At 39.0% G+C, this 27,016-nt stretch overlaps 1 protein-coding gene across 1 annotated transcript in view; it reads right to left on the bottom strand.

Moving 5' to 3' along the window:
- Nucleotides 1-27,016, bottom strand: part of KLHL4 (kelch like family member 4) — a 321,514-nt gene that overhangs the window by 149,006 nt on the left and 145,492 nt on the right. Inside the window, 2 exon segments of the mRNA XM_043569993.1 lie at nucleotides 24,032-24,128; nucleotides 24,131-24,450. Of these exon segments, the coding sequence (XP_043425928.1) occupies nucleotides 24,032-24,128; nucleotides 24,131-24,450 (417 nt within the window).

Here is a 27,016-nt window from a genome sequence, read left to right as displayed (position 1 = left end):
CATGTTTCCCCATCCTCTCACTTTCTATCTGCAGGTGTCTTTAGGTCTAAAATGAGTCTCTTATTGACAGTATATAGATTGTTTTTTATTGTTATTAATTCTGTCACCCTGTGTCTTTTAATTAGAGTATTAAGTCTATTTATATTCAAGGAAATTATTAATAGATATGTATTTATTGCCATTTGTTACTTTTTGTGGTTCGTTTCTATAGTTTTTCTCTTACCCTTTTTTTCTTGCTGCTTTTCATGGTTTGCTGGGGTTTTTTTAGTGGTGTACTTGGATTCTTCTTTCTTTATTTTATACTTATCTTTTACTGGTTTTTGATTTGTGATTAGCATTAGGTTTGTATATAACATGTATACTAAGTTGATGGTCACTTAAGTTTGAACACTTTACTCCTCTACATAAAATAGGTAGTATATTATGTGATATTTTATATCTTTTTATTTTGTGAATCCCCTTGTTTTACAGATATACTTATTTTTCATACTCTCCTTTAAGCTGCATTTTTATACTCAAATAGTCCTCTGTAATATTTCTTGTATTTTGGTGTAATGGTCATGGACTCCTGTAGTTTTTGTTTGAGAAAATCCCTTTTCATTTTTTTTTTCTGAGAAACTCATTAACTACTTTTCTATTATAAATTATGCCTTGCTGGATAGAGGGGTTATTTTTTGTTTGTTTGTTTGTTTGTCTTTGGCTTAAGATTTTTCCTTTTCAACACTTTTAATATATCATACTTTCCTTTCTGGAATGCAAAGTTTCTGCTAAAGAACCTGCTTATAGCCCAATGTGGTTTTCCTTATATGTAACTATCTTCTTTTCCCTTTCTACTTTATTTTTTTTTCTTCATCACTACTTTTTGCCATTTTAATTACTTGTGTCTTCGTGTGGACCTCCCTGTGTTGAGTTTTTTGTGTGTGTGTGTGTGTGGGGGGAGGGATATCTGTGCTTCTAGATCTGGATATCTGTTTTCTTTCCCAAATTGGAAAGGTTTTCAGTTATTATTTCTTCAAATAAAAGTTCTGCGCCCTTTTATCCTTCTTCATTTTCTAGGATCCCTATCATGCAAATGTTATTATTCTTAATGGAGTCACTGATTTCTGTAAGACTATGCTTAATTTGCATAATTTCCTTCTCATTTGCTCAGTTTGGTTACTTTCCATTATTCTATCTTCAAGGTCATTAATTCCTCTGTTTCATCTTGCCTATTTGTTCCATCAAGTGTAGTTTTAATTTCATTTATTGTGTTCTTCATCTCTAATTTATTCTTTTTTGTCTCTTCCTAAGGGTCTTGCTGATGTCTTCTACTCTTTTTTCAACTTCAGTGAGTATCTTTATGAACATTGTTTTAAGTTCTCTATCAAGCATATTACTTATATCTGCTTTGCTTAGGTCTGTTTCTGTAAATTTGTCCTATTATTTCATTTGTGGCATATTTCCCCATATCCTCATTTTGTCTATGTCTCTATCTGTTTCTCTGTGTTAGGAACATAGCTATGTTTCCTAATCTTGAAAGTAATGGTCTTATTAAGAAGTCTTATAGCAGCATGCAGTGCGCTGTTCCCTACTTCCAGAAACTGGAGCTTCAGGGAATGACTCCTGTGTGTGTTGTGTGTGCCCTGTTGTGTTCTGGCTGCCTTTTCCTTCAGTCTGGTTTTCTGCAGTAACTCATTGCCTTTTATGGGCAATGTTTGGTCCCTAGGAGGTGTAAAGTGCATTTTAACAAGGTACAATCTGGTCTGCTTGCTAAATGACCTGGAGCCCCTGATGCCAGGATAGGTTGGCTTAAGCAGATCTTCACAGCATGTGTGGGTGGTGCATGCATTTTACAAGGTGCACCTCAGGCTTCTTCACCTTCCACTACTGCCATCATAGGCATTGCTGTGACCACTGCAGCCACTAGGATTGAGACCCCACAAAAACATGGGTCAAGAGATGGGATGTTGGTAAGGTGCGTGCTTGTTTTCTGAGGGAGAATCCTGGCAGCCTTGAGACTGAGGAAAGGGTGACTGGAAAGTGTTGATCAGCTAAAGGGTGGGAGGACAAGACTTGGTGCAAGCATGTTAGGTAGTGGTTATGGGCATAGTGCTCATTCCTGCAGGTGGTTGTGTGTTTTTCCTGAGGGGTGGGAAAGGAAAATGGCCCCCACTAGCACTTTTGTTCCTCGCTGGGTCTCTCTGATATCACTATCTCTCTGGGACATGCTGTGTAATGAGTAAATCACTCTCACTCCCATGTGTCCCAGGCATTTGGTTCTATGTTGTATATGCTCAGGCTGTTTGGCATGTTGCATCCTTAAGAACAGGGACTCAACTTACTAGGCCTCTCAGAGCTCTGCAAAAGCCAAGCTCACTAGTTTTTAGAATTCCAAGCTTTAAGTCTCACTGGTTATAAAAACTCATGAAATTCATCCCCTCTCACTTTCAAAGACAACTATTATGGGGTTTGTCTTCCATATGAGATCTATTTTTTGACCTTCACTGTGCTTCCAGCTCCCCCCTGTCTATAAAGGGCCACAGTCAGTTGAGGTCTCAAATCATATATCCACCTTTCCTACTTTCCTTGATGTAGCCTCTTCTCTACTTTTGGTTGTGGAGTTCATGCTGCCCATCTTTGGGTCATCTTGTGGGTTGTTTACCATGATGTGAGTGTTCACAGGTGCAGAGCTAATACCAAGCTGTTAAAACTCATAAGGGACAGAAAACCAGCCAAAAGGACAAAACAGAAGAATTCCCCTCAAAAGAAATTCCAGGAAGAAGTGACATCTAAAGAATTTATCTAAACAGATATAAGCAATATAACTGAACAAAAATTTAGAATAATATTCATAAGATTAATAGCTGAGCTTGAAAAAAAGCATAGAAGACATCAGAGAATCTCAGCATAGAGACATGAGGAGAATCTCAGCATAGAGACATGCAGAGATCCAGTAACTAAAAAAGTCATGATGAATTTAAAAATGCTATAAATGAGGTGCAAAATACAATGGAGGCAGTCACAGCTTGGATTGAAGAGGCAGAGAAGAGAATAGGTGAATGAGAATGTAAAAAAATTGGAAAAAGAGGAAGTTGAGAAAAACAGATAAAAAAATTCTGGATTATGAGGGGAGAATTAGAGAACTAACTGATGCAATTCAACAGAACAATGTCCATATCATAGGAATTCCAGAAGAAGAAGAGAGAGAGAAAGGGGCTGAAGGAGTACTTGAACAAATCATAGCTGACAACTTCCGCAATCTGGGAAAGAGAAACTGAAATCCGTGAGACACAGAGAACTCCCTTAAGACGTAACTTGAATCGGTTTGCTGCACAACATATCATAGTGAAACTGGAAAAATACAAAGATAAAGAGAATTCTGAAAGCAGCTAGGGATAAATGGGCCTTAACATACAAAGGTAGAAGCATAAGGATAATAGCAGACCTAGCTACTGAAACTTGGTAAGCCAGAAAAGAATGGCAGGAAAACTTCAATGTGATGAACAGGAAAAATATGCAGCCAAGAATCCTTTATCCAGCAAGCCTGTAATCAGAATAGAAGGAGAGATAAAGGTTTTCCCAAACAAAAACCGAAAGAATTCATAACCACTAAACCAGCCCTACAAGAGATTTTAAGGGTGATTATGTGAGTATAATGTTGCAAGGACCACAAAGTACCAGAGACATCACTATAAGCATGAAACCTACACATAACACAATGACTCTAAACCCATATCTTTCAATAATAACACTGAATGTAAACGGACTAAATGTTCCAATCAAAAGACATAGGCTATCAGAATGGATACAAAAAAAAGACAAATCTATTTGCTGTCTACAAGAGAATCATTTCAGACCGGAGGACACTTTCAGATTGAAAGTGAGGGGATGGAGAACTATCTATCATCCTACTGGAAGTCAAAAGAAATCTGCAGAGCCCTACATATATCAAACTACTTTTAAAGTCAAGTCTGTAAAAAGAGATGAAGAAGGGCATTATATAATAATTATAGGGTCTACCCATCAGGAAGAGCTAACAATTATAAATGTCTATGCACCGAATTCAAAAGCACCCAAATATATAAAACAATTAATCACAAACATAAGCAAATTATTGATAAGAATGTGGTAGTTGCAAGGGAATTTAATACTCCACTTACCACAATGGACAGATCATCTAGACACAGAATCAGTAAAGAAAAAAATAGTGTGAATGATACACTGAACCAGATGGACTTGACAGATATATTTAGAACTCTACATCCCAAAGCAACAGAATATACTTTCTTCTTGAGTGCACATGGAACATTCTCCAAGATAGATCACATACTGGGTCACAAAACAGTCCCCAATAAACACAAAAGAATTGACATCATACCATGCACACTTTCAGATCACTATGCTATGAAACTTGAAATCAACCACAGGAAAAAGTCTGGAAAACCTCCAAAAGAATGGAGGTTAAAGAACATCCTACTAAAGAACAAATGTGTCAACCAGGCAATTAGAGAAGAAATTAAAATGAAAATTCAACAATCCAAACCCTTTGGGATGCAGCAAAGGCAGTCCTTAGAAGAAAATACATTGCAATCCAGGCTTATCTCAAGAAAGAAGAAAAATCGCAAATAAATAATCTAACAGCACACCTAAAGGAACTAAAAGCAGAACAGCGAAAACAACTGAAACGCAGCAGAAGAGGAGAAATAATAAAAATCAGAGCAGAAATAAACATTATAGAATCCAAAAAAGAAAAAAAACAGTAGAACAGATCAATGAAACCAAGAGTTTTTTTTTTTCAAAAATGAACAAAATTGATAAACATCTAGCCAGATTTCACAAAAAGAAAAGAGAGAGGACCCATGTAGATAAAATCACAAAAGAAAATGGATTTATTACAAACAATCCCTCAGAAATACAAGAAATTATCAGGGAATACTATGAAAAATATGCCAACAAACTGGACAACCCAGAAGAAATGGACAAGTCCCTAAATACCCACACACTACCAAAACTCAAATGGGAAGAAGTAGAAAATTTGAAGACCCATAACTAGTGAAGAAATTGAATCAGTCATCAAAAATCTCCCAACAAATAAGAATCCTGGACCAGCTGCTTCCATGGAGAATTCTACCAGACATTTAAAGCAGAGTTAATATCTCTCCTTCCCAAGCTGTTCCAAAAAATAGAAACTAAGGAAAACATCTGGACTCATTCTATGAAGCCAGCATTACTTTGATTCACAAACCAGACAGAGACCCAGAACAAAAAATGAATAAAAAGAACAACAGGCCAATATCCCTGATGAATATGGATGTAAAAATTCTCAACAAGATTATAAAGAATTAAATTCAACAGAATATAAAAAGAATTATTCACCATGATCAAGTGGGATTCGTTCCTGGGCTGCAGGGCTGGTTCAATATTCACAAATAAATCAATGTGATACATCACTTAAAAGAATGGATAAGAACCATATTATTCTGTCAATAGATGCAGAAAAAGCATTTGAAAAAATACAGCATACTTTCTTGATGAAAACCCTCAAGAAAGTTGGGATAGAAGGCATATACTTAAACATCATAAAAGCCATTCATGAAAATCCCACAGGTAATATCATCCACAACAGGGAAAAACTGAGAGATTTCCCCCTGAGATCAGGAACACGACACAGATGTCCATTCTCACCACTGGTGTTTACCATAGTATTTGGAAGTCCTAGCATCAGAAATCAGACAACAAAATGAAATATAAGGCATCCAAATTGGCAAAGATGAAGTCAAACTCTCACTTTTCACAGACGTCATGATACTTTACATGCAAAACCCTACAGAATGTACCAAAAGTCTGCTAGAATTAATACATGAAATCAACAATGTTTCAGGGTAGAAAATCAATATACAGAAATCTGTTGCATTTTTATGCACCAATAATGAAGCAACAGAAAGAGAAATAAAGAAATGGATCCCATTTACAATTGCACCAAGAAACATAAAACACCTAGGAATCAACCTAACCAAAGAAGTAAAAGATCAGTATGCTGAAAACTATAGAAATCTTATGAAGGAATTTGAAGAAGATACCGAGAAATGGAAAAAAAAAAATTCCATGCTCATGGATTGGAAGAATAAATATTGTTAATATGTCAATACTTCCCAAAGCAATCTACATATTCATGCAATCCCAATCAAAATTGCACCAGCATTCTTCTCAAAGCCAAAACAAACAGCCCTAAAATTTGTATGGACCTACAAAAGACCCCGAATAGCCAAAGTAATATTGAAGAAGAAAAAAACCAAACCAGGAGAAAACACAATCCCAGACTTTAGCCTTTACTACAAAGCTGTAATCATCAAGAAAGTATGGTATTGGCACAAAAACAGACACAATGGAATAGAATAGAGAACCCAGAATTGGACCCACAAATGTATGGCAAACTAATCTTTGACAAAGCAGGAAAGAACATCCAATGGAAAAAAGTCTCTTTAACAAATGGTGCTGAGAGAACTGGAAAGCAACATGCAGAAGAATGAAACTAGACCACTTTCTTACACCATACACAAAAATAAACTCCAAATGGATGAAGGACCTGAATGTGAGACAGGAAACCATCAAAACCCTAGAAGAGAAAGCAGGCAACAACCTCTTTGACCTTAGCTGCAGCAATTTCTTACTCAACATATCCCCAAAGGCAAGGGAATTCAAAGCAAAAATGAACTATTGGGACCTCATAAGATAAAAAGCTTCTGCAGTGCAAAGTAAACAATCAACAAAAATAGAAGGCAACCGACAGAATGGGAAAAGATATTTGCAAATGACATATGGGAATAAGGGCTAGCATCTAAAATCTATAAAGAACTCACCCAGAAAACAAGTAATCCAGTGAAGAAATGGGCAGAACACATGAATAGATACTTTTCCAAAGAAGACATCCAGATGGCCAACAGACACATGAAAAGATGCTCAACATCACTCCTCATCAGGGAAATACAAATCAAAACCACAGTGAGATACCATCTTATGCCAGAGTGGCTAAAATGAACAAATCAGGAGACTCTAGGTGCTGGCGAGGATGTGGATAAACAGGAACCCTCTTGCACTTCTGGTGGGAATGCAAACTGGTGGAGTCACTCTGGAAAACAGTGTGGGGGTGCCTCAAAAAATTAAAAATAGACCTACCCTATGACTCAGCAATAGCACTGCTTGGAATCTACCCAAAGGATACAGAAGTTCTGATGCATAGGGGCACTTGTTCCCCAGTGTTTATAGCAGCACTTCCAACAATAGCCAAATTATGGAAAGAGCCTAAATGTCCATCAACTGATGAATGGATAAAGAAGATGTGGTTTATATATACAGTGGAATACTAATTGGCAATGAGGAAGATGGAAATCTGGCCATTTGCAGCAATGTGGATAGAACTGTAGGGTATTATCCTAAGTGAAATAAACCAGGCAGAAAAAGACAATACTGTACGTTTTCACTTGCATGTAATTCTGGAGAAACAACCAAAGACCATGGGGGAGGGAAAGGCGGGAAAAAAAAACAAAAAGTTATGGAGAGGCAGGGAGGCAAACCATAAGAGACTCTTAAGGACTGAGAACAAACTAAGGGTAGATGGGGGGTCAGGGAGAGGGGAAAGTGGGTGATGGGCTGGAGGAGGACACTATTTGCGATGAGCACTGGGTGTTGTATGGAAAATAATTTGTGAATAAATTATATTAAAACACAATGATGTGAATGATATCCAGATGTATCCAGGGGAAAAGATAAACTTAGGGTCCTCCCACTCTGCCATCTTCTCCTACCTTCCCCACGTCTGATAGTTTTAAGAAACATGATCACTGGTTTTACTCTCTTCCAGTGCAAATTATAGACAATTGTAAATTTTGTGTCAATATATTGATTTGGAAAATGCCATGTTATTTTACTGTGTTTCAGAGTAAAACATTACATAATGCTTTTTCTTTTAAATATCAGTAATACCTGTTTCATCCTAAAACAGCAGATAAAACAAAACTTGATTTTAATTTTCTCTCTTTTAGTTACTTTTCCTTAGGTAGTTCTTTTTAAGTCTTTTTTTAATTTTCTTTTTTCTCTTTTAAACCTTATATATTGGCTACCGGGGCTGTGATTTTTTCATTCTATTTTTTATTTTATGTACATATATGTGTACACACACATGCATATATATGTATATGTTTACATATATTATATATATTTGTAATATATATATATATATATATATATATAAGTTTCATAGGTAACATACCATGCAATATTGGTTTCAGGAGTAAAATTAAGTGATTCATCACTTACATACAATACTCAGTGCTGGTCACAACAAGTGCCCTCCATAATACCCATCACTCATCTAGTCCATCTCCCACCCATTTCCTTCCATCAACCTTCTGTTTTATCTCTATTGTTAAGAGTCTCTTGTGGTTTGTTTCCCTCTCTCCCCTTCCCTATCTTCCCATATGTTCATATGTTCTGTTTCTTAAATTCCACATATGAGTGAAATCATATGGTATTTGTCTTTTTCTGACTGACTTATTTTGCTTAGCATAATACATTCTAGTTCCAACCACATTGTTGCAAAGGGCAAGATTTCATTCTTTTCAATAGCTCTGTAATATTCATTATATATATGTCACATATTCTTTATCCACTTATTAGCTGATGGACATTTGGTCTGTTTCCATAGTTTAGCAATTGTTGATAATGCTACTATAAACATTGGGGTGTATGTATCCTTTAACAAATAGTAACTACAGTCCATATTATCAGGATAGAGCCAGAAATTGCATACAGGTTTTAGATATTCTCATAATTTTAGCTTTCTTTCCTAGGATTGCCTTTAGACTGTTTATTATGTTGTTGCCAATGTATAGGAAAAAGCCCACTGCTTTTGATTTAATATCCTTTAATCAGTTGACAAAGAACAAATTAAAGAAAACAAACAACAAAATCTTACAACTACATAATCTTCTAGTATTGACTTATGGAATCTACATACTAAGATAGCACTTGCTAAAATATTGTTTTATAGAAAAATTGTGATAGTCTAAAAATTGTATAGTCTCCATAAAGCCCACACCCAGTTTCCATTGTTATTAATAACTTACATTAGTATGGCAATTTTGTTACAATTTATTAACCAATAGTGGCACATTATCATTAACTTAAGTCCATTTTTTTACCCAGATTTCCTCAGTTTTTAACTAAGGTCTGTTTTCTCTTCCACATCCCATTTATTTTTCATGTCTTCTTAGGGTCCTCTCAACTGTGAAAGTTTCTCAGATTTCCTTTTTTGATGATATTAGTATTTTGAAAATTATAGACCAGGTGCTTTTTAAATATTCCTCTACTAGAATTTGTATGATGTTTTTCTCACGATTAGCTGGAGAGGTTATGGGTTTTGTGGGAGGAGAGGACAGAAGTGCCATTCTCATCACATCATACCAAGTGTACACACTGTCAAAATTACTAAGCACTTTTGATGTTAAACTTGCTTACCTGGCTCAGGTAGTATTTGTCAGGTTTCTTCCGTGTAAAATTACTACACCCCTGCAGTGGTTCTATACTGTATCACTTTTAAGAAAGAAGTCAATATGTACTGCCCACACTTAAAACACAGTATTCACCTCTACCTCCTTGAGGGCAGAGTATGTACATAAATAGTATGGAATTTTTTTGCATAATACATTTGCCTTTTATTTATGTATTTATTTATTTATGTACTTACAATTTTTTTTTATTTTGGTTTATAATCAAATACAATTTTATTTTTTTGCTAACATTGTTCTAGCTTTGGCCATTGGGAACTTTTATAGTTGGCGCCTATGTCCTTTGACATGACATAGCCTCATCATTATTTTTTGAGGACTTTCTTCTTTTATGGCACTAAAAAATGTTCCAGATACATTTTATAGGACATTATATTTCAATCTGAGTGTTTTTATTATTAAGGATCTAGTGTTCCCCACTCCTCTACCTTGATTTGTTTTTCATATTATTCAAATATAAGAATTTTACACTAATATACATAAAGCTTTGGAAGTAATTTTTACTTACAAAGTCATAGGAAAGTCATCAACAAGATTGCTATCAAGGAGGTGTTTTACAAAAATCAGAAAGAATACATAGAAGTTTAAAAGATAAACTTTAAATTAAAATAGTAAGTGTCTGAACATTTAGGCAATGTGGTACAGGTTGATATACTTAATATGTTGTTCTTGAAGCCACATATTAAATAATACCATACATATTGAGTCTTTCATTTCTATTTCCAAATGCAGAAATGAAATAGTTGCCTTTCTTTTTTTAAATTTTTTTAATGTTTATTTATTTTTGAGACAGAGAGAGACAGAGCATGAACAGGAGAGGGTCAGAGAGAGAGGGAGACACAGAATCCGAAGCAGGCTCCAGGCTCCGAGCTGTCAGCACAGAGCCGGATGTGGGGCTTGAACGCATGGGCCACAAGATCATGACCTGAGCCGAAGTCTGATGCTCAACCGACTGAGCCACCCAGGCGCCCCGAAATAGTTGCCTTTCAAATCTCAGAAATAACAACTATAGACATGCTTAATTATGGTATTTAAAGGAACATGGAACTAACATATTGTTAGATCCTTACACTGAAAGGAGTCCCAATTTTTCCAAATTATAATACATTTTAGTTAATGTTAACTTAAATATATACACAATACCACACTGCTAGAAATGAAACATGAGGACCATGGAATGAGGCTGCAAGTAGCAAAGATTTAAATCAAGATTTAAAATCAGATATTCCATCTATAAAATGGTTTGGAATCATTGCATTAATTTTAAATTATTTTTTAAAATACTCTAAATTTAATAAAGCAATTTAAAAATTTGTATAATCTTATACCATACATTCTAAACCATATGCCAAGGGATTTAACCATAAACTTTCTATAAACTACAAATTATAGTTTGTTCCTTATTTTTTCCTTTGAAGTAACAGTTTCTACTGAACAATGCAGTGTAAAAGAGTTTCCTAAGTGAAATAAATTAGATCAAGGAAGACAAATACCATGTGATTTCACTCATAAGTGGAATCTAAAAACAACTTAAAAAACAAAAATAAGAATATTTGTCATATAAGAAGCCTGATTATAACATACTGTTAAAATATTTGTTTCGATTTTTAGAATGCTAGGGATGAAATAAAGGAAAGAAAGAACACTGAGCAACATAGTTATAATGAAGCAAAGATGTAGAGTTAGTAGACAGCTAGAACAAAAAATGATAATGACAAGCATACTGGTATGTGCATACTTAACAGTGTGTGATCATGATACAGTGCTGTTCCTAAATGAAGTACTAAATTACAACTCAATTACATAGGAATGTTTTGGGGCTTTAAAATGATCAAGCCAAGATATTAATATAACTATTTTTTTCTTTCTCCAAATTTTTATTTAAATTCTAGTTAACTTATAGTGTAATATTAGATTCAGGTGTACAATTTAGTGATTCATAACTTACATATAACTTTAATACTTTGCTTTTAATATCTGTTTTAGGAATAATTGTGTGTTATTCATTTATGCTGCAGTTTAATAATTTAGCTAATTCTCTTAATTTTCTGCAATATTTGTAGAAAGCAGGATGACTTAGATACCCTTACTTTTCCCAGAAAGTCACAGCCCATCTTGTAGTAGTATGATAATTTTCCACACGGACTGCCATGTTTGTTTACCACAAGAGGGAATGCGAGGCTCTTGCCAATATCTCAGGAACCTTTCTTCCTGTGTCCCCAGTCTTATTGAAGAGAAGCATGAGAGAATCAAGACATATAAAGTTCCTTCTCAAACTCTCCTTAAGACATAATACAGAATAGCTAATATGACATTAATAATCCATCATATTTTAATTAATAATTTCCTTAACACCTTTTCTTTTGTTTAAAATATCCTTGGCACATCTATAAAACCACTCTATTTAATTTAAGAAAATATTAACTTTCTACTGTAACCAAAGAAAATTTAACAGAACATTTCTTTAGAACATGAAACATATCAGAAATAAAATAAAACAGAAATTTATATATATATATATAAAAAACATTCTTTGGTGACAATTTATATTTGACATTTTATCCAGCATGTTTCTATCAACTAATTTATTGTAAAAATACACTCATGTTGGAATATCAATTTAGGAATCTTTAAAAAATTTTATCAGGAGGTCACAGAGGATAATTTAAATTTCTCTACCACAGAGTCAAATGCATTTAATATTAACCTCCAATTTCAGCAGTTCTTAAAATTGTAATTCATGGTGAAAAGAGATCAAAGGAAAATATGCTGAATGGGGGAAGGGCCAACATGGTGGAGAAGTAAGAGGATCCAAAGTTCCCTCGTCTCACAAACAAAGCAGAGTTGAAGCTAATGGACTTTGAAATCTGAGCGTATGGGAGGAAGAGATTGTATCTTCCAGGGACACACTGGGACAACGTGACAAGGCATAGAGCTACTTCAACAAACAAACCAACCCACACCAACTGGAGGGGTCAAAACATCACAACAAGTAGGGAGATGAAGTAACCAAAGTCACAACAACAGAGATCAAGTAACAATCTCCACAAAACACATCTTGCAAGGCCTGGCCCTGGACAATGTATGACCCCTCTTTAATATAATAATTCTCACAGGTGCAGGATACATAACAAGCTTTTAAAACCCATTAGGGACAGAAAATGAGTCAAAATGATGAAATAAAAGAATTCTCCTCACAAGAAATTCTAAGAAAAAATGACAGCTAAAGAACTGATCAAAACAGATTTAAACAATAAAAATGGACAAGAATATAGAGTAATAGTCAAAAGATTAATCACGGGGCTTGAAAAAAGCATAGAACAGCAGAGAATATATTGCTGCAAATATCAAGGAACTAAAAAATGCTCATAATGAATTTAAAAAATGCTGCCAATGAGGTGCAAAATAAAAAGGTGGGACAGCCAGAATTAAAGAGGTAGAGGGGAGAATACGTGAAATAGAAGATAAAATTATGAAAAAAAGATGAAACTGAGAAAAAGACAGATTAAAAAAAATTCTGGATCACAAGCAGAGAATTAGAGAACTAAGTGACTCAATGAAACAGAACAATATATGTATGATAGGAGTTCCAGAAGAAGAAGAGAGAGACAAAGGGGCTAAAGGTGTGATTGAACATATCATAGCTGAGAACTTCCCTAACCTGGGAAAAGAAACAGACATTGAAATCCAGAAGGCACAGAGAACTCCCCTGCGACATAACTTGAATTGATCTTCTGCATGACAAAGCATAGTGAAACTGGCAAAATACAAAGCTAAAGAGAGAATTCTGAAAGCAGCTGGGGATAAATCGGTCTTTACCTACAAGGGTAGACACATAAAGGTAGTAGAGGACCTATCTACTGAAACTTAGCTTGCCAGAAAGGAATGGCAGGAAATTTTCAATGTGTAGATTAGGAAAATTCTGCAGCCAAGAATCCTTTATTCAAAAAGCCTGTCATTCAGAATACAAGGAGAGCAAAAGGTTTCCCCGCCAAAACAAACAAAAAAACCTGAAGGAATTCATCACCACTAAACCAGCCCTATAGGAGATCCTAAGGGGGACTCTGTGAGTGAATGTTGCAAAGACCACAACACACCGGAAACATCACTGCAAGCATGAAACCTACAGATAACACAATGACTCTAAACCCATATCATTCAATAATAACACTGAATGTAAATGGAATAAATACTCCAATCAAAAGACATAAGGTATCAGAAGGGATTAAAAAAAACATGACTCATGTATTTTCTGTCTACAAGAGACACATTTTAGACCTGAAGGCACCTTCAGATTGAAAGTGAGAAGATCGAGAAACATCTATCATGCTACTGGAAGTCAAAAGAAAGCTGGAGTAGCATACTTATATCAGACAAACTAGTTTTAAAGTAAAGACTGTAACAAGGGATGAAGAAGGGCATTATATCACAATTAGGGGGTCTATCTATCAAGAAGACTGAACAGTTAACTGAATCAGTTTATTCACTGATTTCTGAAGCACCCAAATATCTAAAACAATTAATTGCAAACATAAGCAATCTTATTGGTAAGAATGTGGTAATTGCAGGGGACTTTAATACTCCACTTACAACAATGGACACACCATCTAGACAGAAAAACAATAAATAAACAATGACCCTGAATGATACACTGGACCAGACAGACTTGACAGATATATTTAGAACTCTGCATCCCAAAGCAACAGAATATACATTCTTTTTGAGTGCACATACAGCATTCTCCAAGATAGATCACATACTAGGTTACAAAACAGCCCTCAAAAAATATAAAAGAATTGAGATCATACCATGCACACTTTCAATCACAATGCTATAAAACTTGGAATCAACCACAAAAAAAGTTTAAAAAACATCCAAATGCATGGAGGATAAAGAATATCCAACTAAAGAATGAATGGGTCGACCAGGCAATTAAAGAAGAAAGAAGAATATCTATCTATCTATATCTATATCTATACCTATACACAAATGAAAATGAAAACACGACAGTCCAAACCCTTTGGGATGAAGCAAATGTAGTCCTATGAGGAAAATACACAGCAATCCAGACCTAGCTCAAAAAACAAGAAAAGTCCCAAATATAAAATCTAATAGCACACCTAAGGAACTAGAAGCAGAACAACAAAGAAACCCCAAATCCAGCAGAAGAAAAGAAATAATAAGTATCAGAGCAGAAATAAACTGTATAGATTCAAAAAAAAAAAAAGGGAGAGGAAAGGAAAGGAAACAAACAGTAGAACAGATCAATGAAACTAAGAGTTTGTTTTTTGAAAAAATAAACAAAATTGATAAACCCCTAGCCAGACTTCTCAAAAAGAAAAGAGGACCCAAATAGATACAATCACAATAAAATGGAATTATCACAGCAAATCCCACAGAAATACAAGTAATTATCAGAAAATACTATGAAAAATTATATGCCAACAAACAGGACAACCTGGAAGAAATGGACAAATTCCTAGACACCCATACATTATCAAAACTCAAACGGGAAGAAATAGAAATTTTGAACAGACCCATAACCAGAGAGGAAATGGAATCAGCTCCCGAAGAGCCAAAGTAATATTGAAGAAGAAAACCAAAGCAGAAGGCATCAGAATCCCAGACTTTATCTTCTACTACAAAGCTATAATCATCAAGAGAGTGTGGTATTGGCACAAAAACAGACTCATAGACCAATGAAATAGAATTGAGAACCCAGAATTGGACCCACAAATGTATGGCCATGTAATCTATGACAAAGCAGGAAAGAATATCCAATGGAAAAAAAAGACAGTCTCTTTAGCAAATGGTGCAGGTAGAACTGGACAGCAACAGGCAGAAGGATGAAACTAGACCACTTTCTTACATCATACCCAAAAATTAACTCAAAATGGATGAGAGACCTAAATGTGAGACAGGAAACCATCAAAACCCTAGAGGGAAAGCAGGCAACAACTTCTTTGACCTTAGCTGGAGCAATATCTTACTCATCACATATCCAAAGGCAAGGGAATTAAAAGCAAAAATGAATTATTGGGACCTCATGAAGATAAAAAGCTTCTGCACTGCAAAGGAAACAATCAACAAAACTAAAAGGCAACCAACAGAATGGGAAAAGATATTAGCAAATGACATATCGGACAAAGGGCTATCATCTAAAATCTATAAAGAATTTACCAACCTCCACACCCAGAATACAAATAATCCATTGAAGAAATGGGCAGAAGACATGAATAGACACTTTTCCAAAGAAGACATCCAGATGGCCAATAGACACATGAAAAAATGCTCAACATCACTCCTCATCAGGGAAATACAAATCAAAGCCATGCTCAGATACCACCTCACACCAGTCAGAATGGCTGGTCAAAATGTACAAATCAGGAAACTACAGATGCTGGCAAGGATGTGGAGAAACAGGAGCCCTCTTGCCCTATTGGTGGGAATGCAAACTGGTGCAGCCATTCTGGAAAACAGTGTGGAGGTTCCTCAAAAAATTAAAAATAGTGCTACCCTATGACACAGCAATAGCGCTGTGGAATTTACCCAAAGGATATAGGAGTGCTGATGCATAGGAGCACATGTACCCCAACGTTTATAGCAGTGCTTTCAACAATAGCCACATTATGGAAAGAGGCTAAATGTCCATCAACTGATGAATAAAGAAGATGTGCCTTATATACTCAATGGAATACTACTTGGCAATTAGAAAGAATGAAATCATGCCATTTGCAGCAATGTGGATGGAACTGAAAGGTATTATGCTGAGTGAAATAAGTCAGAGAGAGACAGATATCATATGTTTTCACTCATATGTGGATTGAGAAACTGAACAGAAGACCATGGGGGAAGGAAAGGGGAAATAATAGAAACAGAGACAGAGGTTGGCAAACCACAAGAGACCATTAAATACAGAGAACAAACTAAGGGTTGATGGGGGGTGGGGGAGAGGGAAATGTGCGATGGGTATTGAGCAGGGCACTCGTTGGAATGAGCACTGGGTGTGGTAGGTAAGTCAACTTGATAATAAATCATATTCATAAAAATGTGCTGAATCTAAAAGCATATATTACATATTATTTTTAAAGTCCAATTAGTTGTACTAAATACAACTTGCTATCCCAGCAGTTATATAGCATTTTCTTGCATAATCACAAATTATTTAGGGAATTCATATATACACACTTTACTTCTTATAGTGTCTGTATCACAAACAACCTAAAATTATACTTAAAGTCATTTCACAAAGTCTTTTGCATGTTTATATTTCACTAAGAAGATTGAGTTTCTATAAAGGCATTATTTTTCACAGTTGTCATTTGTCATAATGTTATATTGTTTTTTCTACTGATATTACATAAGGAAGGAAGGAATTGTCAGGCAGTTTTATGGAAAGAAAAACATATCTAGAAGCAAATTTGCTGGTCCTTCTCCTCTATAGTTATGTAGAGACATAGTACATCAAATAAACGAAGATTATTTCCGAACAATAAGCATAGCTTCATGTTGAAATGTTACATAATTTAAAATATATAAAAATACTTATTTTTTTATGGTTCTTTTTCACTTTAATTACATTGCCAAGATTATCAGTTGTGTCTACAATATATGGGGAAATAAAATCTGATAGCATAAAAGAAAAAAAAAGTAAAAATCTACTAGGTTAAGTTATTGTTATGCCCAGAATTCGTGATCCCCAAATACCGCCAGGGAGCCGAGTCTGATGGAAAAGAAACAGAGCCTTTATTCGAGCTAGCTCGAGCTCAATCCCCTACCTGCACCGACGCAGTGGTGAGATACCGGGGAGAGAGAGTGAGTTTCAAAAGGACAAAGGTTTTATTGGGGCCTAGGGGCAGTTGGTGAGGTAATGGCTGTGGCCTCAGCCGATTGGCTGGGGAAGGGTCCGAGTCCTGTTAGGCAGGTGAGCGGGAGGCTACTCAAGGGGAGGAGGCGTGGTCAAGGTGAAGGACACAGAACAAGATGGAATTGGCTGGCGCAGGTCCGCCCTTTCATTCCCCCCTTGTCATGTAGCTTACAGATCCAATCATGGGACTGGCTGCATTTATGGTGATAAGGGGAACAGAGTTTGGAGGTTTACACAGAGTTCTGGGAGCCAAGTGTCCCTGGGGTGGCTCTGGGACGTCTGATTAAGTATTGTCCCCGAGCTGGTGTCTGTGATCTGCCAGGTGATGTTCGGGGGGGGGGGGGGGCGTGGGGACCTCCGGCAGCATGAGCAATGACATGCAGAGTTAACAGAGTTACCAATATTAGGTGGGTGAGCTTGAGCAGGTTGTGTTGGTCCCGATTGACGGCTCATCGTGTGACAAAATCCTTCTGGATCGAGGAGGGGTCCGCTGGCTGAACATGGGTGTGATGGACCCCGGTCGTGATGCCGTCTACTTTGAGAGCAGTTGGGGTTGTCAGCACCATGATGTAGGGTCCTTTCCAGCATGGCTCGAGGGTCTCTCGGTGGTGGCTCTTGACGTAGACCCAGTCTCCCGGCCTGTACTGATGAGTTGTTGGGGTCGGGCCAGCCTCGTAGATGGCACGAAGGCACGGCCAAATGTCCTCGTGCACCCTCTGGGGCCCTCTCAAGGAAAGAAAAAGTTCTTGATCTTTAAACTAAAGGTTGGGAATAATAAGGGGTGGCCTGCTAAACATGATCTCATAGGGAGTAAAACCCAGAGTGTAAGGAGTGTTCCTAATCCAGTAAAGGGCATACAGTAGGAGAGTCACCCAGTCCCTGCCAGTCTCCATGGTTAATTTGGTAAGGGTCTCTTTTAGGGTTCTATTCATTCTTTCTACCTGTCCTGAGCTCTGGGCCCTATAAGCACAATGTAATTTCCAGTTTCCCCCCACTGCCTTGGCTACTGCCTGTGTTACCTGCAAGATAAAAGCTGGTCCATTGTCTGATCCTACCATGGCAGGAAAACCATAACTGGGTAAGATGTCTTCTAGTAGCTTCTTAGCCACCATCTGAGCCGTTTCATGCTTGGTTGGGTATGCCTCCACCCAGCCAGAGAAGGTGTCTGTAAATACTAAAAGATATTTATACCCATACTTTCCTAGTTTGACCTCAGTGAAGTCGACTTCCCATTGGTCTCCCTGTCTGGTGCCTCTGAGCCTGGTTCCTTTTTTATTTAATGTGGCTCTCGCGTTGGTGAGTTGGCAGGTCTTATAGGCAGATACAACTTGCTCTATTTTGGTGTCCTGTTGGTGAATCTTGATTCCGGCATGTCGGATTAAGTCTTTTAATTTTCAGGACCCCATGTGAGTAGACCGATGCATGTGCTCTAATATTGAGACTCCAAGACGGTCTGGCAGCACGAGCTCCTTATTAGGTGTATACCACCATCCCTTTATCTCCTGGGCCATGGGGAGTTTCTTGATCCACTGTAACTCCTCCTGGGAGTATTTGGGCAGGTCTGGTAAAACTGGGTCTCCCAAGTCCAGTAGTTGTTAAGCCATTTTCTAGCTCCCAACGTTAGCGCCTTGGTAAGGGCGACGAGCTCTGCTCCCTGGGCTGACGTTCCGGAGGGTAGAGCCTCCACCCATATGGTGTCCATTTCAGTGACTACCGCTGCACCCGCATACCTGTGTCCATCCCGCACAAAGCTGCTACCATCAGTGAAACAAGTGGCATTGGGGAGGGGCCGGTTGGTCAGGTCCATCTGGAATCCATGTACTTGTTCCAGGATTCCTGCACAGTCATGTAGTGGAGCACCTAGGTCAGGGTTGGGCAGCAGGGTTGCAGAATTGAGGGCTGCACTGGGGTGGAACCACACTCATGGGGGGTTGAGTAGGAGGCTCTGGTAATGACTCATACGTGTGTTGCTCATCCATATATCAGGAGGCTGTTTCAGGACCCCTTCAATGGCGTGTGGGGTCGTGATCCAGATCTCCTGTCCTAGGGTCAGTTTGTCTGCGTCCTTGACTAGGAGTGCTGTCACCGCAATAATTCTCAGGCATGGTGGCCAGCCGGCAGCCACTGGGTCTAGTTTCTTGGACAGGTAAGCCACCGGGCGGTTCCAGGGGCCTAAGGCTTGAGTTAGAACCCCTTTTGCTATTCCCTTATGTTCATCTACAAAGAGGTGGAAGGGCTTCATAATGTCTGGTAGGCCCAGGGCTGGGGCACTTAGGAGGGCCTTTTTTAACTGATTAAAGGCAGTTTCTTATTTTTCAGCCCATTTAAATGTTTTCCCCTCTTTGGTAGCTTCATATAGGGGCCTGGTGATCTTAGCAAAACCTGGAACCCAGAGGCGGCAGTAGCCGGCTGATCCTAAGAATTCCCTTACTTCTCTTCGGGAGGTGCAGTAGGGATCTTTAGGAGAGTTTCTTTTCTGGCATCTGGTAACCGCTGCTGTCCGCCCTCCAAGATATATCTCAGGTAACTTACCCTCTCCCTGCATATCTGAGCCTTCTTAGCCAATGCCTGGTACCCTACAGCCCCCAGGGTAGCCAGCAGGTCCTGGGTCCCTCGCTCACAGTCTTTGGCTGTGCCGGCAGCAATCAGGATGTCATCTACGTACTGTAGGAGGGTGAGGCCATGGTGCTCCCTTCTGTACTCGCCCAGGTCCTCCTGTAGTGCTACGTCGAAGATGGTGGGTGAATTTTTGAATCCCTGAGGTAGCCGTGTCCAGGTGAGTTGCCCACTGTAGCCCTCCTCTGGATCATGCCACTCGAAGGCGAACAAGGGTTGGCTCTGGGGTGCCAGCGGCAGACTGAAGAAGGCGTCCTTTAAATCTAGTACAGTATACCAGACCCTGGAGGGCGCCAAGGAGCTCAAGAGAGTATATGGGTTGGGAAAAGTTGGGTGTATGTCCATGACCCTCTTATTTACTTCCCGGAGGTCTTGTACTGGTCGGTAGTCATTTGTGTGAGGCTTTTTGACCAGCAGTAGGGGGGTGTTCCAGGGAGACTGGCAAGGAACTAGTACCCCTAGGCTTTGTAGTCTCTGGATGTGTGGCTGGATCCCCTTCCGGGCCTCCTGAGACATGGGGTATTGTTTGATCCTTACCGGACTTTCTCCTGGCTTGAGCTCTAGCAGGACCGGGGTCCTGTGAGCAGCTAGTCCTATCCCCCCACCCTGTCTCTGCCCAAACCGAGGGGAATTCTTGTAGCCATCTGTCTATATTATCCTCTCTCAGGAGCGCCTCCTGGTGGAGGCGGTATTCATCCTCCAGTTTCATGGTCAGGACCTGGATGGGGTGGCCCTTGCCATTGGTGACCTGAGGCCCCCCTTGTCTGAAAGTTATCTGAGCTCCAATCTTGGTCAGTAAGTCCCATCCTAACAGTGGGTAGGGGCATTCTGGTATTACCATAAAGGAGTGGGATACCCGGCCTGTCCCCAAATCTACAGTTCTTCGGGTAGTCCATGAATACTGGCTCATACCAGTTGCCCCTGGTACCCAGGACTTCTTGCTTGGTAGTTTTCCTTGTGGGGTGCGGAGGACCCAAAGTTGTGCTTGGTGTCGACAAGGAAGTCAACAGGGGTCCCCTCCACTTTAAGAGTTACCCTGGGTTCGGGGAGAGGGTCCGAACCCCGACTCCCCTAATCACTTAGTTCATCTAGCTCTAGGACTTTTACTCGATCAGTCTTGCTTCCCTTCCCGCCGGGCCTTTTCAGACAATCTCGGGCCCAATGCCCTATCTCCTTGCAGTATGCGCACTGATCTTTCTGCAGGCTCTGCTTCCCCCCACTGGTGGTTTCTTTACCTTTTCTTGCGTCATCTGCCAGCTGCTGGAGAAGGCGGTCTTGTTCCTCAGGGAAGTCAGCAGTGGTAGCTAGTAGTATTCTGGCCAGGTTTCGAGTCTGCTTACTGCTGGCAGCCACCATGGTGCGAGCCTGCTTGTCCTCAGGATGCTCCCGGTTATTATATACCTTTTCGGCTACCACCAGTAAGTCCCGCAGACTTTTTTCTCCTAGTCTATCTATTTTCTGTAATTTTCTCCTAATGTCTATGGCCGATTGGTTTACAAAGGCCATGATAACAGCTGCCTTGCTTTCCGGAGCCTCTGGATCCATGGGGGTATAGGTACGGAATGCCTCCATGATCCATTCTAAAAAGGCAGCCGGAGATTCATCTTTTCCCTGTTGTACATTTCCTACCTTGGCCAATTTGGTTGGTTTCTAGCAGCCATTTGGAGACCCCCCATTATAGTCTGGCGGTAGACCTGGAGCCTCTCCTTACCTTCTGCCATGTTGAAATCCCACTGGGGCCGAGTTAAGGGGAAGGAGGCATCTATCTGAGCCTGGTTGGTGGTGGGATTCCCGTCTGCGCCCGGAACTAGTTTTCGGGCCTCATTGAGGATTCTTTCTCTTTCTTCAGCCATGAACAGGACCTGCAAAAGCTGCTGGGAATCGTCCCACGTGGGCTGATGGGTAAAAAGAACAGAGTCTAATAAATCAATAAGCCCTGCCAGTTTCTCAGAAAACTTAGGCCTCTGAGCTTTCCAATTGTAGAGGTCACTAGTGGCGAAAGGCCAATAGTGACAGGGCTGATTCCCCTCTGCGTCTGGGGGTCCGGTGGCTCGCAGGGGCATAATAGTGGAGTCGGCAGTGGAGGCAGATTGCTCCCCTTGAGCCCTTTGCCTGATAAAGGGAGGGCTTCCCAATGGAGCGTTTCCACCTCCCCCTCTCAAACAGCGTCTGCCTCCCCTGGAGGGGGAGGATGGTGTTCTTCTGGCATCCTAGATGGGTTATACAGGGGAGGAAAAATTAATTCTTCTTCAGTACCTCCCTTGTAGGACAGGGTAGAGGGGTGCTGAAGGCTGGGTAAGACTTTTCTTGTTTTCCTTCTTCTTTGTCCCCTGCAAAGCAAGAATGGGTTTTGGCTCCGGAGGGAGCGGGGCTAGGAAGGGCATAAGCCAAGAGGGTGGGTAGAGGGGTACTCTGAGTCTGTCCCATAACATCTGTCCAGTAAGTCCACAGAACAAAACAGAGAAACACAGAATCAGACAAACAGCGGGCCCTTAGAAAGTCTTCCAACTCCATGGAAGCAAAATTGAAAGCTAGCTTAGACCTTTGAGGGGATTCCACGTCCCTCCAAAACCGAAAGCTAGATGACGGCCTCACGCTGACCCGCGGGAGTGACCTGCTTCGTCTCAGACCTTTGAGGGGATTCCACGTCCCTCCAGAAGGGAGGATCAGAACGTCTTCTGAAACTCCCGGTCCGTGGTCCTCCAGTGCGTCCACTTAGACTGCATCGGGCACTACCAGAATTTCAGAAATTAGCTCACACAGAAAAGATGGAACGAACAGACACTAACCGTGGCCAGTCAGGCTTTCCGGGTCAGGGGTCCCTTGGGGGTCTTGGGGATCCCGGGCTGAGCCCCCAAATGTTATGCCCGGAATTTGTGATCCCCAAATACCGCCAGGGAGCCGAGTCCGATGGAAAAGCAAAAGAGCCTTTATTGGAGCTAGCTGAGCTCAATCTCCTACCTGTACCGATGCAGAGGTGAGATACCTGGGAGAGAGAGCGAGTTTCAAAAAGACAAAGGTTTTATTGGGGCCTAGGTGCAGTTGGTGAGGTAATGGCTGTGGCCTCAGCCGATTGGCTGGGGAAGGGTCCGAGTCCTGTTAGGCAGGTGAGCGGGTGGTTACTCAAGGGGAGGAGGCGTGGTCAAGGTGAAGGACACAGAACAAGATGGAGTTGGCCGGCATAGGCCCGCCCTTTCAGTTATATTGGACAAGATTGGCATACAGAACGTAGTTTTCTCTTTTTCAAACAGTTAGTGGGCACAAAAATGAAGACATAATCAAATATTTTATGAACTATACTGAAGCTATACTTTATTATCACTTCTTATTTCATTTTAATATCCTCAAATAGCTGACATGTTCCATTTCGAAGTCTACGATCTCACTGATATAAGGACCATTTCATTACTTGCTTTATGTCAAATATTTTCATGGTTATAAACTATCTATGAAACAAATACAACTTCAAATAAATTTCAAATGCCAAAGGAAGCGGTTCTGTACTCTCATATAAAGATAATGTATTTATTTAGTGTAAATACAGAAACTATGTACTATAGAACAGATAAGAATGTGCTGAGCACTTAGAGCTTTTATTTTGTCAAAATTGGCCTACCTCACAAAGTCAGAGTTTCTAGTCATGTAACTCATTATACTTGCATAGAGAATCACAAGTATGTGAACCTTCAAGCCACAGAATATATTTACAAAAAGTTAGTAATTTTAATAAATACCTCTTAGCCCTAAAACAGAGATCTTAACAGAATTGGAATGGAATCAGAAAAGTAAACTCATTTCCCTAAAACATATTTCCCTTTAATTATCAAAACTTATGAATTATTACTCTTTTCCTTTATAGACTTAGAGGAAGGGAGTTCTTGTAAACGTTGATTGGCTGCATACAAATTCAGAGATAATTATAGCACTTTTATTTAAACACTAAATAAGAGTTGAAGAGTTAACCTATTCTATGGATTTCAACTATGCAATTGAAAATTCCTACCTCACTGTAGAATCTTCTGTATTATCAGCAGCAATCATCTCCAAATCTTTAAGTGTTTCTCAGGCTTCTTTAAACAAATTCCCTTCTGGAACTGCATAGGAGTAGCTTCATTTGCTCGAAAATGTTCTATCAGGTTTTGTGAGTGCCAATTCTGAAAGGCTCTTTGATGGTCAGGGGCTAGTCCTGGCACTGATGTTAGTATGTTGGGATGGAAAGGATTGTTCCTTTTTTTCAGTCTGTTTCTGTCCTGAGAGTGGTTGTTCAATGTGCCCTGAACCAGGGTCACTCTAAGCTCATATCCTTCCTGCTGAAGGCAGTTTCCAGTGTGGGAGGATCCTTGAGAAGGATGACGAAACCACCTCCAGTGTAGCCTTAGGATCTGTTTCACATCAAATTCTTTTTTGCCACTGACATTGTTGCTGGAGGAAAGACAAAAGCCTTCTCTCAGAGAAAGGAAATGGAGCCTTTATCTCCTGTTTCCCTGCCTCTTCTGTAGAACTAACAAAAGCACAAGTGCTGAGAGCAGTCTTTCTTGCTTCCCTCCCTTCCCCCACTGCCTGTGGTGGTGTCCTGTGAACACTTCTAGCTTTCTAACTGAAGCAGAAAACTTCAGCTAATAGTAGGTGGGAATTCACACTGACAGGATGATGAGATCAGATCTTAAAGTAGTAAAACAGCTTAGCACAGGAAAGCAGCTACCCCAACACACTGCAGCTGCTGGATTTGCATGCTCACAGCCCTCCCACCTCGATTTGCAAATCTAACCCAGCTTCTTCTTCCTTACCTGAATTATATTAGCTGTGGCTTAAACCCAGGCAAGTGAACAAAAGCAGTATTTAAACTCACTTCCTTATAGATTCCTTCTACTCACCCCTGCCAGATTCATTCCCCATTAGTGCACTTCTGAAAATGCACTATTTTGTCCTACAAGAATTTGTACCAAGGGATTTATTATGATCTTTTTTTTAGGTACTCATGGAAATTTTAATGGTAGCTCATTAAGGGAAGAACATCTTGTCATCAGTCCTCTCATGCAGGTTTGTAGTTACTTTTTTACATAATATCTAAAAATGTGAATGTTTTTACATTAATATTTACTTAAAAACCTGAATAGTTTCAGAAACATGGGACAGTGTTGGTTACCCATGACTAAAAGCACACACACCCCACTACAGAATGTGTTTTTTAATTTAAATTTTAGTTAGGTAACATACAGTGCAATATTGGTTTCAGAAGTAGAATTCAGCGATTTATCACTTAACATACAACATCAAGTGCTCATCACAAGTGCCCACCTTAATACCCATCACCCATCTAGCCCATCTCCTACTCATCTCCCTCCATCGACCCTCAGTTTGTTCTCTATCATTAAGAGTCCTATGGTTTGTTTCCCTCTCTTCACTAGAGGATGTATTAACAGTAATTTAAGTCCACACCTGAAGGAAGAGAGCAGTGGTTTTCTAAGCTAGTTAAGTTAGAAGAGGTGCCTCTCTCAGTAACCAAAAATTGAAAATGAATAGTCCATTCTGGCCCCATGCCTGTATAAACACCTCCTTATCATGCTCTTTACTTTCACAGGGAGTATTCAAGGTCTTTTTGTTGTTGTTGTTGTTGTTGTTTAAAAAGTCTTTCTGAGAGGATAAAAAAAGGGCATGTTTTGAATCAACTCTGAATTGCCATATAATTCAGTAATAACCGTGTACAAAGTACTTTAAATCAGAATCACTACATTGTACAAAGGCAAGTGTTTCTATAACAATCATGTATCAAAAATGCTTTCACCAATACCATTTTGAAATTTAGTTTGAATTTTATCCAACTCCATGTAGTGTACAGGTGATAAGGGAAAATTATACCAGTTTATTCTTAGAAAGAATATCACAATTGTAAGGTTTAGGTTTTAGTTCTGGCTTTATGGTAATGAGCTGTATAATCTTGAAAAGTAACTTCTAATCACAGTTTCTTCATACATAATATGGAAAAGTGAAGACATTTTTAAGTTTCTACTTGCAGTGGATTTTAAAATCTTGTAAACAATGAATATCTTTTCCAAAGTTTTGGTATGTATTTTGTCTACAGTTTTCTATAAATCTAATTATAACTTTCCTTGTCCTCTCTGTTTTTGTATGTGTAATGGTAAATTTGTGTCAACTTGGCTGAGCAACAGGGTGTCCACATATTTGGTTAAGCATAATTTTGGCTGTTTCTGGATAAGTTTAACATTTAAGTTGACATACTTAGTAAATTGTCCTCTTTAATGTGGGTGGGTTTCATCCAATCAGTTTAAGGTCAAAAACAGAATGTCACACTTCCCTGAGTAAAAAGGAATCTTCTTGCCTGTCTTCAAGCTGGGACATCATTTTTTTTTTCCTGACTTCAGATTCAGACTGAACAATTGGCTATTCTGGGTCTCAAGCCTGCCAGTCATTAGATAGAAACTATACCATTGGATCTTCTGGGTCTCCAACTTGCTGATCCATATCTTGGAACATGTCTGCCTCCATAATCATATGATCCAATTCCTTATAATAAACCAATGTCTCTCTATAGATAGATGACAGATACAGAGAAAACACACACACACACACACACACACACACACATCTTATTGGCTCAGTTTCTTTGGAGAACGCTAACTGATATAATATGTTTGTTCCGGCACTAAAAAATAAATATACATTAATAGATAGTTGACTTTTATGCAACTTACAAACAGATTACTCTTCATTTCCAACTTCTCAATCTATTTTCCTACAGGCATTTTAAGTCTCAATGTTAGCTTTTATCATCTCTCCTTCATGAATGTGTTGTCTCTTGCTGGTACTTAGCATATAAATAATTGAAGAGAATCTCAGATAGTTTTCCTGAGAAGCCCCAGGCAAAATCAATGAGTTCTGGAAACTAATTATGCATTACCTTTATGTTATCTGGATAAGTAAACATTCCAAGTAAACTTATTGGAATCAAGATCTCTGTTATAAGCAA

Source organism: Prionailurus bengalensis, chromosome X (genome assembly GCF_016509475.1).
Source record: "Prionailurus bengalensis isolate Pbe53 chromosome X, Fcat_Pben_1.1_paternal_pri, whole genome shotgun sequence".
NCBI lineage: Eukaryota > Metazoa > Chordata > Mammalia > Carnivora > Felidae > Prionailurus > Prionailurus bengalensis.
The sequence above is the reverse complement of the archived record's forward strand: the minus strand, read 5'-3'. Positions and strand labels throughout refer to the sequence as shown.